At 39.6% G+C, this 14,594-nt stretch overlaps 1 protein-coding gene across 7 annotated transcripts in view; it reads left to right on the plus strand.

Annotated features, from left to right (window-relative positions):
* The window catches only part of SMARCA2 (SWI/SNF related, matrix associated, actin dependent regulator of chromatin, subfamily a, member 2), a 183,601-nt gene that overhangs the window by 144,785 nt on the left and 24,222 nt on the right, over positions 1-14,594 (plus strand). For 4 of the 7 annotated variants that reach the window (XM_011956472.1, XM_011956473.1, XM_011956474.1 and 1 more), the window contains exon 28: positions 6,072-6,289. In XM_011956472.1, the coding sequence (XP_011811862.1) occupies positions 6,072-6,289 (218 nt within the window). Of the gene's footprint in view, positions 1-1,498; positions 2,288-2,731; positions 3,381-4,208; positions 4,305-6,071; positions 6,290-14,594 lie in introns of those variants that run through there. The other 3 variants (XM_011956475.1, XM_011956476.1, XM_011956477.1) reach the window with 3 other exon arrangements.

Below are 14,594 nucleotides of genomic sequence, written 5' to 3' on the forward strand. Positions count from 1 at the left end.
AACCCAACCAAATTGCTTTTAACTAAAATAGTGTGTTAATTGACCTTGTCTCAGATGTGTAAGCCATAGCTCCCCTTTTCCCTTCCTTACCCACCCCCATGTGCTTACGGCATAGCGTAAAAGATTTTTTTTTTTTTTTTGCGAAAGTGATCTGAGGTTATCGATCAGTAAACTGGAAAACCCATTGCACCAGAAATTCAAGTAAACTGTGGCTCAATTTTCTTCCCCTTTATGGTCAGCTTGGTACATTTCAGTCCCAACTCCGGGAGAGCCAGGAGTGCAGTTGGCATCTAAGTTGCCTGACAGATGAATGAAATAAGAAACAGAGTCCGTTGAGTTAATGTCATCAGTTTGTTGCACCATGGGGTGGGGGGGAGGGTGGAATCTATATCCAAACAAGTTCTTACCCTTCAGACCAACTCATCTCTTGAATATGGGAAGCATTTGTTAACAAAAGTATAAGGTTTGTGAATAGTTATGTCCTATATACATTTATTTTCTTACATCATAGATATTTCCTTAATAACCTTTGAAAGAATAAATGGGGATTTTTGAAAAGTTCTAGCCATTGGCCAGGGCAAGACTGAACGTGCTATCTATTGAAATGTTAAAAGGGTTGAATTCTGAAGGAAAGCTAGCAAGACTTCGCTAGTATTATGTGCTGTGTGTTGAGGTGGTAAGAACACGTGTGAACCTGCAGTTGCTGGGGTTTAATTGGGGTTAAGTTGTTCCTTAATTTAGAGAATTTGATTTCTTTTTCAGGGACTTTTTTTCGTGTGGCAAAATACACATAAAATTTACGATTTTTGCCTTTTTTGTTTCTCTTTCTTTCTTTCTTTTTTTTGAGACAGAGTTTTGCTCTTGTTGCCCAGGCTGGAGTGCAATGGCACAATCTTGGCTAATTGCAACCTCTGCCTCCCAGGTTCAAGCAATTCTCCTGCCTCAGCCTCCTGAGTAGCTGGGATTACAGGGCATGCGCCACCATGCCCGGCTAATTTTGTATTTTTAGTAGAGATGGGGCTTCTCCATGTTGGTTAGGCTGGTCTCAAACTCCCACACTCAGGTGTGATCCACCTGCCTTGGCCTCCCAAAGTGCTGGGATTACAGGCATGAGCCACCACACCCGGCCCATGTTAGCCATTTTAAGTGTACATTTCAGTAACATTAAGTACATTTACATTGCTGTGCAACTGTCACCAACATCCCATCTTCAGAACTTTTCCATGATCTCAAACTGAAATTTTGACCTCATTAAGCATTAACTCCCCAGCCCTCTTACCTTAGCCCCTGGTAAACACTGTTCTCTTTTCTCATCTCTGAAATCATACAGTATTTGCCCTTTTGTGTCTAGATTATTTCACTTTAGGGAATTTGATTTTATGCCAGTTTTTCTAACAGGTTGCTTTTGGAGACAGTAATAATAAAAAACTTACTGTCCAAAGCCCTGAGTCTGAAATTCTGCATCCAAAAGTGCTACAGTGTGCATTAAACTGATTAAAATAATGTGGCATCTTTGAGGATGAGCTCTATGTTCAACTTTGTTGTTCAAGATTTATAGTGTAAGAAAATCTCTCATACATGAAAATGTAAATGTAAAATTCCACTATTTTGTTGGCATTGCTTTTATTGTTTGGGGGATCTTTACCTGTATTATTGGCTTCCAGAGTCTTAGCAGGGCACAAGGGATATTTAGCCTGTCTGAATTTTGGGATCAAGTTTGGTGCTATGTGAGCTGTCCCAAGAAAGCACTAGTATAATGTAATGGTCTTAACCTGCATTCTTGAATGCTTAGCCCTGGGCTCTGTAACCCCACCCCCATGCCCAGCAGCATCCCAGGGTCCTCTTCTGGAATCCAAGTGGAGTTCCTAAGGGAGGAGGATCCCCAGAGGGAGAAAGAGAAAGTGTCAGCGGACAGAAATATGATACTGAAATAGCAGAGTTAGTGTTTGAGTACTGACTTTCCCGTTTCACATGGAAGAAATTTCCATGCCTTGTCTCGATATCTTTAGAATTGCTCCTTTCAGTGTTAAGATGGTTTGTTCCACTGTAAGGGCTGTGCCACATGGCTTGGTGGACTTGGAGAGGCGGAGGTGGAAACAATGCGCAGGAGTTGGCCTGGGGCTTTTTGTTTGCGTGTCCCTCTTTACCTATTCATAATCATGGATCCCCTCTGCTTTGTGATATTGTGAACCACGCATAACAGCGCCTCTTTACACCAGCGGGTTGAGAAGAAGGCGCCTGAGGCTGACTTTCTGGACCTTCCGTCACGCAGTAAAAGATGTGGTTGGTGTGTGTCAGGATGAGAGGGCCACAACTGGACCCACGTGTGGCCGCTTCCCGGGTCTGCCATGTGCTTTGCTAGCTGCAAAGTGTTTCCTCTAAAACAGCTAATCCTGCATGACTGTCTCCTGCATTTTGTTGTCAGAACGTGCACGCTGCTTTCATAAGAACTAATTGAAGAGGGAGCTAGTTTGCATCTCGTTCTTGCATACCCTGAGTCATGAAAAACATTTTCTCTTAAGCAAAATTGAAAGAAAGAAAGAAAAGAAAGAGGGCCAAAAAAAAAAAAGAAAGAAAAAAAAAAAAGGTTGCCATCCAGTGGAGGAAGGAGTAATTCCCAGCTTCATTCAGGAAAAACGCAGGCTGAAATATGCTTAACTGTTTTAACTTGACTGGGGATTTTTACCACCATATGGGTTTTTTTTCGTGACATCCGGAGCCAAATGGGTGCAGTGTGCCTTTAAGAAAAGAGGTGCCTCACTAAACTTCGCTGTAGTTGTGTTTCACCGTTTCGGTAGGGAAGGAAAGTGTTAATTTCTTATTTGTACACTTTTTTTCCCCGACTTCCTTCCTATTCACTTCATTAAATCTAGAGGCAGTTCAGCATGGGAGCCGTCTGTATGTTGAATTAGGGCTCGCACTCTTGCGCAACACGTCACCAGTCGGAAACTGGGGGTTTGCTTCTGTGATTTATTTCATTATTGTGCTGGTAAAAGGTTTGGAAGGGAATTCTTTTTGGGGGTAGTACTTTAGCATTGTGTAGCAAGTTTTTGGGTTTTTTTGTGTGTGCCCCCCAACCCCCAGCGCTGAGTTTTTGAGTCAGTTGAGCCAGTTTAATAAATAATTTTTTTAAATAAAAGAACAGTTTAAAATCTCCATGAATAATTTTACTTACATGCAGGAGTAATCTTACTCTACTCTTAATGTGCGAAAAGCATTGGGAAGTATTTAGTGAATTGATTTCCATTAGAAAAAGACCCTTAGAAATCACAGAACATAAAGCACTGCATATGGATGTGTTTGGGGTCTTTGGGGAGGAGGGAAGATGTTTTGTAGCTCTCTGCATTCCTGCATAAAACCTTAGTTTAAGGGGAATAATGGTCAGTACTTTGTGTGTTTCCTTGTAATTCCAGAACCTAAATTTACTAAGAATCTGCACGTATTAGCAATTGTAATAAAAATTGTTTCAGTTCTGTTTGCAATTTAATTTGTTTTCGCTTCTTAGCTACTCAGATTTAGAGATTTAAAAGTCCAAATATCACAAGCTTATGCTTGTTCCCTCTTTTCAAAATTGAGGGGGGTGAGAGTAGAAATATCCTTTTTACAACTCCCCCCAACTTCATTTATCCCACTGAGAAGAAAAACAATGAAAAATTTTACAGCATGAAACTGAAAGTGAAGTGTTACAGTTGTTCTGGATTTTCTTTAAAGAGCAGAATTACATATTATATTAAAATATTTGAACCTTAGAACCATGTACATTGCTTTTATTTACATGCACTTAATTTTTTAAAAAATTGTCTTCTATTTTAAAAATCATTTCGACTGCTCCAAACCATGCTGCTATTTTTTAAAAAATAAGGTATAAAATACCAAAAAAGCATACCTTGTTTTAATTGTTTAAAATAAATTTGAATATTAATTTGTTTTCTTACTGGCTTAATTGTTAAAATGCGAGCAAGAATCAGAAACCACCTGAGCTAAAATCTCTAATTCTGCTGCCTGGAATAATAAGGGAAAAAAATATGATAAGTAGTTGTCAATATTAAAACAGGCTGAAGGAGGAAGCCTTCGGGCCTTGTAGTAGGTAGAATGAAACAGCAGATTTGAGTATCCACAATCCTTTCAGTATTAAATTTTCAGTAAAATAAAATTACTTGTATATGAAAACATAGCCTTTCCCCAGCTCTCTTTTTTTTCCTGATCAGCTGATGAAGAGACTAGCAGCTCGCTGCTTTGCTGGCTTGTTAATTTTATCCCCACTAACTGTGATTTCCGATAGCCGGCCTGCTGATAGTGGTAAGGTAAATATCCTTTTTCGTTGCCGTCTTGAAGATTCAGTAGAACTACATCCCAGGCATGTGTAGGTGTGTAACACATCAAAAGCCGGTGTTCTCCGTATTTCTGTGTGCAACTGGGTGCTTGAGGAGAGCAATACCATTAACTGTTGACAGCCTTGCATGCTGTATTTATTATTAGCATGTTCAGCCTCCAAGATATGCGGGACAATTTCCTTGTCTTAATCTTCGCTTAGCTGCAGTGTGTTTAGCTGTATAGTGGGTGTCCTGCTTTTTAGGCAAATGAATATTAATGCAATAATGTGAAGCTTTTTTTTTTTTCCTTTTCCTTTTTCCTCATAACTCATCAGATCTCGCCTCCTTCATAGTGGTTATCTGAACACTGTAGGATCGTGATGGAAATTGTCTTTTGATTATTAAGGCCTAGGCTCAGACTGTCCCTTAGGAATCTGTCTGTGTGCATGTTGCTTCTATGGATTTGCACATTGGAGGATGCATAGAAAACATATTTTTTAAAAAATCCCACTGGCATTTTTAACATGCCAGGTTGTTTTGTGTTCTGCACCAGGTTTTCTTCACAAAACCTTTCTTTTTCAGGAAGCATTGTACATAAGTGAAAGAAATTATGTCTGAGCTGTAATCACTCTTTATATTGATTGTTATACTCACATGATCATAAATATTAGCCATGTTTGGTGCTGTGGAGAAATGAAGGTAATTGCCTTATGATTAGAGCTCTTTCAGCTACGAGAAAAGATTGATTATCATTTGCATACTGGAGGCAATATTGAGAGGCAGGAGGAACAAATAACAACATTAGTTATTTTGTGTGAGAGAGCAATCTCAAAATATAATTTAAAGATTTTTTTTTAGAACATTTCTATGTTCAAATTTTGTGTTCTTTTTTTTTTTTTTTCCTTTGCAGTATTTTTCCTCTATTTTTCTTCTTTTGAGTTTTGAGATTTACCAGGAAAAAAAAAAAGTTTAAACTTCTGGGTCTGTCACATGGATCTTTTAGCCCTTTATGAACAGGTTTCTTTTATACCTGGTTGTTTTTATAGCTATTTTATTATCTCTCTGCATTAGTGCTGCTGGCTCTGGTTTAAAGCAAGCGTTTGCAGGTAATTGGAAAAAAGTGTTTATTGTTTGTGAGTGTGTGTGTTCTTTATCGAATGATTTAAGTGCGTTTACCAAGGAATGTGGCTTTGTACTTTCCCGTTTCCTTGTTTACTAATTGCCACGTTAGAACAAAAATCTAGATGGAATTTTGATTTATATTGTTAATCATGAATAAATTGATGCAAAACCTCGAGAAAAGGTCAAAGCTTATATGCTCGTGTGGATGTATTCTTAGGGATTTTTTTTTCATAACCCACCCCTCGTTTTGTTTACCTTTTCCTTCCCTTACAGTAATGAGAAAATTAGGGTCATGTTCTTAAACTGAGCTAAAATTTCATCTGGATTACAGTTATCATCAAACACTTGAATTTATAGATCTTTTAATATTTGTCATATTCTTCTTTACTGTGAGTGTTTTGGGCCTTCAGTGTGTTTTGCTCATGAAACAGACTTGAGTTAAAGATGCATTTATCCAATATGGTAGCATTCCTTTTTTCTTCTTCCTCCACTGATTACTGTTAAATTTTACTTCTTTTTTTTGGTTAATTTTTCATTTTATTCTGATTGTTGACGCTATATATAAATATACACATACTGTTTTTGTCTTGGTTATTTTCTTGTCTTGAATTTTTCTCCTTTGTTTTCAATGAACAGGCCATTGAAGACGGCAATTTGGAGGAAATGGAAGAGGAAGTACGGCTTAAGAAGCGAAAAAGACGAAGAAATGTGGATAAAGATCCTGCGAAAGAAGACGTGGAAAAAGCTAAGAAGAGAAGAGGCCGCCCTCCTGCTGAGAAACTGTCACCAAATCCCCCCAAACTGACAAAGCAGATGAACGCTATCATCGATACTGTGATAAACTACAAAGATAGGTGAGTGTTTGGTTCCTTCACCTTGATCATCTCTCGCCAAGATGCCGAATGGTTGCTACCTAAGGAGGGAGCAGTTGTTAAGTTATGCACTTAGGTTTTATTAAGGTTCTTTCTAGTTTGTGTTTTATAGCTTTCTTTCTTTGTACCTGTTTAAAATGGCCACTATTGCTATTTTGTATGATGTTTCATCATGCATTATTTAAGATAGTTGAAAATTTAGTTTAGTTTACAAAATTTAAAAAAAAAAAATCTAAATTAGAAAAGGATTCTTAACCTCTGAAATACCATCTGAAAATGAAGATATTTCAGATGAAAGGGATTGGAATGATGGAGTAAAATTATTTTTTTGAATTGAATTGTTAGAGAAAGAAGAATCCTAATATATTTAAGGTAAATAGTTCATGTTAAGACTGTTGAAAGCAAAATAGGTAGATGCTTCCCGGTAAATACAGTTTCTTCTTTCCTTCCAACACTTGAATTTCTGAGCTCTTGTTTGAGTTCTCTTTCTTCCTGATGCCACATAGTCAGCATGGTCTTTCAGCAAATTTACCTTTTTCATGGGATTTTTGGATACAGACTTTGAGCAAGCTGTGTTGGACACTCCTCCCAGGCCATTTTAAACAATGAATAATTATTTGAAAACCAAAGACACTGTAGGGTGTCAGTCAGACGCATACAGTAGATGAACTAGTTAGGCTGCACTTTGGTTAGTTGACTTGGTTTCCACTTTATTATCACGTGGTAGTGTTTGCATTTGAAGATGGCTTCTAGTTTCAGTTGATAATTTGACAGGAAACAGGCATTCTCACTCAGTTGCATAGTGGTATTAATCGGTTTTTAATTACCAGTTGAAAAAATTTTTTTCTCCAGGGGGTGCATCATTCCTGGAGGTACTGAAGTGCCAGGTAGATGTGTGGAGTTGATGGAGCAAGCTCCTGTTCTAGCTCCCTGCTTCCAAAATCCACTTAACATGTTGTCCTCGGAGAGAGGAGGAATCAGATATTAAGCATGTAACAACAGATACTACACTTGATCTTAGCCAAAAGGCTGAGAAGCAGTTAGTTACCAGAAATGTTTGACATTAACTAGTGTTGCTCTGTACCCCTGTGTTTAACATGAATAACTACGTTGTGTTTTTAGTTTTTCATTATGGGTTTGCTGAATACATCATAGGAAGGAAAAATTATTATAAAAATTAAGTAGTATAAAAAGCAAGAAACTTTCCACTGTGGGGTTTTGCTGTTAAGCCTTTCTTATCTATAAGGAGTTTTCAGAAATGGGGAAAGAGGAGTAGGTGGAGATGTTTGTGAAAAGGCTAGAATTTCTTGCTCCATTTTGCCCACCAGGTCTGTCAGATTTTGTGCTTACTATTTTCCTTTTTTCAAAAAATAAATAAATAATTGCATCCCCTTTGAGGCTTCTGAAGTGGCCACAAAGGGCAATCCTATTCTCCTGGGTTTGGACCAGCTGTTCATAAATGAAGAGGAATGACAGCAATCCAGGAAGGAAATTTTGACCACAAATCCATGCTTTGTCCAGAGTGAACATGAAAACTTCCTTGTAAACCATGAATCAGTAACTATCACGTTTCTGTTCACCCCCCAGGTCCCCTTGTATATTTGCCATAGAAAGGGACGGTATTCTAGAAGCCAGCTTGGATTATTATGCCTTATTTTCTCAGTCCCTGGTTTAAAGCAAAATATTACTAAGTAGAGGGCATCACCCTGCATATACATCAAACTTTTTTGCTTTTGTCTCAGGAGAGTGTAACATCTGTTTCTCTGACCAGATGTGCTGTGATGTGTGACAGGCATTTTGTTCATTACTCGCTGAGTGAGTCGAGGGCTGTTGTAGCACTGAGAAGGGCCAGGAAAGTCCTTGGAGGTTGAGAACCTAGACCTTTCGTTCTAAGGTGATGGCTGTGTCTTTCTCTAGTGACATAAAAGAAGTCACCAACAGGTGGACTACATACTGCCAGCTGATTTATTTGGTTTTATGTTGTTTTTTTGAGGGATGGGGGTCAGCAATACATAAACCTGGAGAGATTTCTTGCAAAAATTTCCCTCCTACCCCCACTCTTTTGAAAAACCTGAAACTCTGGTGGCACTTTGCCCAGCTCTCCCTAAGGTAGCAATCAGTAGGCACGAAGAAGTGGCCATCCTTTCATTGGCAGCATTGTGCTCTAGGTTGCCACAGTCCCCATCATTCCCTATCATCTCTTCAGTATGGAATGGGTTACCATTTACCATCATGCTTTTTACGCCTGGCTCACTTCATTCATTTGTATTACCTGCAGGCTCCATAGCCTTTGAGTTTATGACTTCCTGGTGTCCGTGGCTTATGGGCTGACCACTTTCCTAGAAACCATCCAAAATTACAGAGTGGTAGGAGATTATATGCCTTAAACCTCAGCTAAGCATTGCACAGTGGTTTAGAGTACAGACTCTTATCTTGATTTAACCGCTTGCATTTGAATCCTGACTCTGGCATTCACTAGCTTGGGGACAGTTGAGTAATTTACTTAATCTCCCTGAGCCTCAGTTTGCCCATCCAAAAAAATGGGATTCATTACTCTGCCTGCCTCTAGAGTCCGTATGAGTCATCAAGGAGTTAATGTAACTCAGGTTCTTTGAACAGTTTCATTATTAATAATCAGCCTTTCAGACTTTGAGGCTGATCAGGTAGGTGAATGGACCTCTGAGCACTGGCAAGAAAGTGTCCTTGCTGGTGCTGGTTTCTGTGGTTTTATTTCTAGAAACAGAAAATGCAGTTTCAGTGGTACTGCTTATTGAGTTGAGTAGGTCTTTAGTTGTACTGTAGGTAAAGGGTATTTAAATATTTCAGCATGCAGATATTGAGTAGTTTTTTCTTTTTCACTTTTCCTTGTTTTATTTGCTTACTTACTTTTCCTTAAAAAGTGTCCTGGTAAGACACATTCTATTAGCTCCCACATTTAGATGCTTTCTGGGGAGTATGTACTAAATTTCCCACCACTGAATGTTTCATATACATTTCATGTTGGTAATCCTCTAGAAAAAGCACTAACTATTTATATTTTGTATTTCTCTTTAACTTGGTACTCAAGTAGGAGGCACTCAAATTAGGAGAGCCTTAATTAGATACAGTATCATATTTTTGGTTGGTTTTAGAAAATGCTGCTGGGAGATGTACATTTCACTGTGTTGAGATTTTTGCACCATTAAAGTCAGTTACTTAAATAGTAACTCAACCCACCTGTGAAAGAAATACCACCTGTGCTAACCTCCTTCCCATCACTTTGGTCGAATGTTAGGGCTCTGACGTTCATGTAGATTAACAGCATATTAAATAAGAACTGCCATTTATATTTAACTGATATATAAGAAGAATTAATTAGCTCTCATGAGACAGTTGTTTAAAGTTCATGCATGATTCTGGGGCAGATGTATCTTGATATTTTCATAAAGAACTAAGATCATTTATGTGTGTATTTATTGCTTTTTAGTCCGTGATAGGACTTGTTTTTTAAAAGGAGGGTGCTTCTAAAAATCTGACCCTGAAGAGCCAGATATTGTGTGATTCATAAATGTAAAATCTTTCTGCAGTAACTGCTATTCAGAGGTAGTACTGGTCTGCTGCTACTGGCCCCCATCATTTTATTTGCACAAATAGAAAACTTTATATCAAGTAGTATCAGAAGGCTTTGTTTTGACCTGTTAAGCATGCTTTGTTTTCTGCTTATTTAGAAGCTTTTAGAAACTTATATTCTCAATTTATGTAATATTTAGCCTAAGACTGTTCTTTGAGAAGGGATTCATCCTGTTTGCTTTTGTACCTTTGAAGATTGCCTCTGGGATGAGATGTAGAATTAGATGGTGAAGAGTAGAGTCTATGGAACTATTCCAACTCTAGAGGCTTTTAGTTACTTGGATAAAGAAGAGACAGAGAGATTCCTAGAGACATTCTTAAAGTTGGAAGGGACATTTAGCTCTGCCTGGCCCAACTTCCCACAACACAAATAAGTCCCCCTGCACCACCTCTGGCATGTGGTTATCTACCTCCCTGTGGACCCTCCAGTGTGAGCTCCCTGCTTCAGAGCAGTTCTTGGCACCCAAGGACAGTTGTAAACACATCGCCATTTCCTACATTAAAAGGGATGCAGCCCTCTGACCCCTAGCTATTTGTTCTACTTGGAACCTCGGAGAATAAATCTGCTCTCATTCTGAGAAATATCCTTTAAAATGTATCAACAAGCATATCTACGTCAGGATATTCTTCTTCAGGCTGCAACACTTCACTTTGCTCTCTGAGTGATGCCTACACATTGGCCACATTCCAGTCTCCTAGTGTCCCATTTAAAACATGGCACCCAGAACTCCAGTGGCGTATTCTGATCATTAATTGCAGGGTAGTTAGCTTCCTTATTCTGGACACCAGAATTCTGTTAGCATAACTCAAGAGTATGTTTACTTTTTCCAGCAACCTTGACAGAGTTAACTCACTGAATATGTGACTTGTTGAAATAAACCCCACTCCCCACCCCAAAACACACATACACAGCTCTGATTTCATATGAATACTGCCAAGGTTAGCTTTCAACTAAGCCTAATGTTTTTGAACCTATACCCGCTGACTGTATTCTCATCCCTGTGTAGTTCCAGCCTTACTGCTTTTTGTCCCATCATCCTCGCATGTTTGCTGTACCTCTAAATTTTTATTTTTTGTAAAAATTACATTTACGTATCTTAAGTTTTTGTCATCCAAAGATTTGATAGGAGATATTGCTTAGAAACTTAGACAAAGGACAGGTCTCTGTGACATACCCCTGAAAATCACTTCAGGTTGACATGAATATATTAACCAGTAATCCTTAAGGTTGGTTACCCATCAGTGAACTCACATAGCCATGCTGTCATGTCACCCACATTTATCCTTTCTCAGCATTATCAAGAAAGGCTAAAACCATGATACACCATGGCTATAGCCTTTCCAATCTATCAACTGAGAAACCCTGCCGAAAAAGTGAAACGAGGTTAGCTTGCCATGGCTTTTTCTAAGAGACCTCCTGCTGTCACTTAATGATGTTATTTATCTTTTCTAAATAGCCCTGTGGCATCTGAATGATTTCTTCTAAATTTTTACCAAGGGTCAACATCAAGCATAACAGTCTCAAGTTTTCTTTCTCATATTAAAATTGGGACATGTGCTTATCTCTAGTCTTCTGATTCCATTTTTATGCTCTGTGATTTCCTAAATGTTATTAGCAGAAGCAATCTACATGCTTTTCCAGGATGTAATTAGTTTGCAACTGGACACTTGAACTTACTTGAAGTGGCTTGATATGCTCTTTCTATCAACTCTCCTATCAGGAGCTTTTGTTCACCGTTTATTGTGCCTTGCTTTTCAAATATGAGCATTGTTCTCATTCCTGAAGAATCTCTAAACAGAAAGTGAGTAGGGTGTCATCACTTCCTCCCTCTCTATTGCTTGTTTGAAGACAATTCTTTCAGAAGCAGTCTGCAGGAAGACTAGCCCTGCTGTCTTTAAAAGGGTTTGGACATCAGGTCTAGCCTTGAAGATGGATGCAGCAAAGCGGTGGAGGAGGCAGGAGATACCTGCCTGGTCAGAACCTGGTCAGTCCAGTTGGTGAACACAGCCCTGGTGCACAGTGGAGTGGCAGCCACGTGGCTCCTGCCTCTCTCTTGAGTCTCTGCTGTCTTCCCCCAGCTGGGAATACGTTCTTCTTGCCCCTAAATTTAATAAGCCTTTGTGGTATCTCTGGGAATTGTGGTAAGACTCAGCTTGTCCTGAATTTTGAGTTCTCACATTGGAGAAAATCATTCATTCTTTCTAGAAATATTACCATCATTTTTTTCTTATTTCCAGCACCATACTGTTGAATATAATTATAAGGTGAAAATTTCAAGTACTTACCCCCACTAGCTCATCGTGCAGTGGAAGAGAGAGCTTTCCTGTGGGATATTACTGAAGAGGTAGCTGGCCTGGGGAATTCAGGGAAATGGGGGTCATATGAGCCCCATTATCTGAGGATACAATGACATTACCTGGTGCTTATAATCAGTTTAGGACATTATAATAACATTTACCTGGAAAAATGAGCTTTTTTTTTTTTTTTTGAGATGGAGTTTTGCTCTTGTTGCCCAGGCTTGAGTGCAGTGGCACAATCTCAGCTCACTGCAACCTCCGCCTCCCGGGTTCAAGCAATTATCCTGCCTTAGCCTCCGGAGTTGCTGGGAGTACAGGCGTGCACCACCATGCCTGGCTAATTTTGTATTTTTAGTAGAGACAGGGTTTCACCATGTTGGTCAGGCTGGTCTCGAACTCCTCACCTCAGGTGATCTGCCTTTCTCAGCCTCCCAAAGTGCTGGGATTATAGGCATGAGCCACCATGCCTGGCAAGTGATCTGATACGTTATTACAGTATAGCACCTTCCTAAGAATTTGGTAAACTACAAACCTGTGGACTAATTGTACTTAATTCCTATACATACTAAAAAGTAATTTGCAGCATTTTTCTCATTTTGAGTAGGACTGAAACTCGGTTGAAGGCTCACATGTAATCAGCCCATTCTCCAGAAGGGCAGGGCTCTTATTTAAAAATGTTGCCTTGTTCCAAGGCTTTCTCTGCCTCGGAAGTTCTTTATTTGAAGTGTGTTAGGTATTTACTGTGTCGAAGGCTTTCCCACACTGATTATCTTCTCAAGGCTTCATCAAACCAATGGATCTTTACACTGGCATTCATACTGTCTCACTGGCATTCATACTGTCTTTCTAAAATAAGTTTTAGTATCACACATTTTAAACCAAATCCATGTCATTATGTAGTATTATTTTTTGTTGCTTTGTTTTAGGGTTTTAAAAATTTGTATTTTTTTCCCCCAAGCCAATCAGATGGCTGACCTGCATGGACTCCTTATCAGAATGATTTGAAATTATTCTACCGGGATCTTCGGTTGTTCAGAACTCATTGAGTTGTCATCTCTGTCAGTCTTAGATGACAGAGCCACGCCTAGCTCTCTGAATTATTGACAGTCTACTCTGTAGAGTGTCTAAGGTAGTACTTGCTGTTTTCAGGTTTTCCTCCCATGACTTGTGCACATTCGGCGATGACATGATCTACTTAAGCTTCTGTGTCTCCTTGGTCAGCACCATCATTAGCCCAAGGTCCTAAATGTGAAATAATAAACACTTTCCCAATTCTCTGCCTTACTGCTGACACTCAAATACAGAGTGCCCTCAACATGCTTCTAATTGTCCCTGCAAGACATCCGTTCATCTGTCTCCTCACACCCTGTCTGCCTGAGGCCCTTGCAGTGCTGGCCTGGCCTGGCAGGGTGGACTGTGTGCCCTGCCTCCAGTCTCTTCCTCCTGGCTTCTTTCTGAGGCACCTAACTGGTCATTTCCTATTGTAACTTTAGAACTCTTCACAGCGGCCCGTTGCCTACCCAATGATGACTAGACTTCTTAGCATGGGATAACTGTTATCTTCCACAATCTGAACCTTCAGATCTTCCCAACTTTTTTTCCAGTGCACCCCTCCCAACTCTCCTTAGATTTCAGACATTCCAAATATTTCTGTATATTTTGAAGACAGCACATGCACTTCCACCCCTTATGGGTTTATGCTTTTCCCTCTCTGCAACGCCCTCTCAGCTGACTCTAAAGCAGAATGTGGCAGTGACTCTGAGAAGACATTTATATGTGGACAGGCATAGGCTGTGAATGCCAAAGGGTGCTGTCTACACCTAGGGAGATCTAGAGGGTATGGAGGTCTTCCCAGGATCTGTGAACCCTGGCAGCTGCTTCCCTGCCACCACACAAAGGGACACCAACATAGCAGTTTCAAAAATCCTCAACTGAAGAGGCTTTTCTAGAGGCTTGTAGAAGTGCCCAAGACCCCAGGTGGTGGTTTATTTTCATTTCCCACAGAGGATCATGAATTCAGCGATCTCTTGAAAGGGAATAGAGCTCTTGGAAGCAGAGCTGACTAGTTAGATGGTGTTCAGACCCAAACTGGCTGACGCTTGGAATACCTTCTGTGTGCGGGCTACTGTAACAAAGCACTTTATCCTATTTGATTTTTATACCTTTCTGAGGTAAGTATTTTCCCCATTTTACAAATGAGGGGCTAAACTCAGATAGACTAGCACTACCTTCCCAAGATCACACGCACCTCTAGCCAGCGGCTGCCTGTCTTCCACCTTCTGGAACAGTGAATGGAACATGTATAGAGGGAACAGGGTAACAGGAATTTCTGTGTGTGATGGAAGTAGGAAAATCCCAGAAAGTTTAGGAAATCTACTTT

The sequence above is a fragment of the Colobus angolensis genome, unplaced genomic scaffold (genome assembly GCF_000951035.1).
Source record: "Colobus angolensis palliatus isolate OR3802 unplaced genomic scaffold, Cang.pa_1.0 Scaffold419, whole genome shotgun sequence".
NCBI lineage: Eukaryota > Metazoa > Chordata > Mammalia > Primates > Cercopithecidae > Colobus > Colobus angolensis.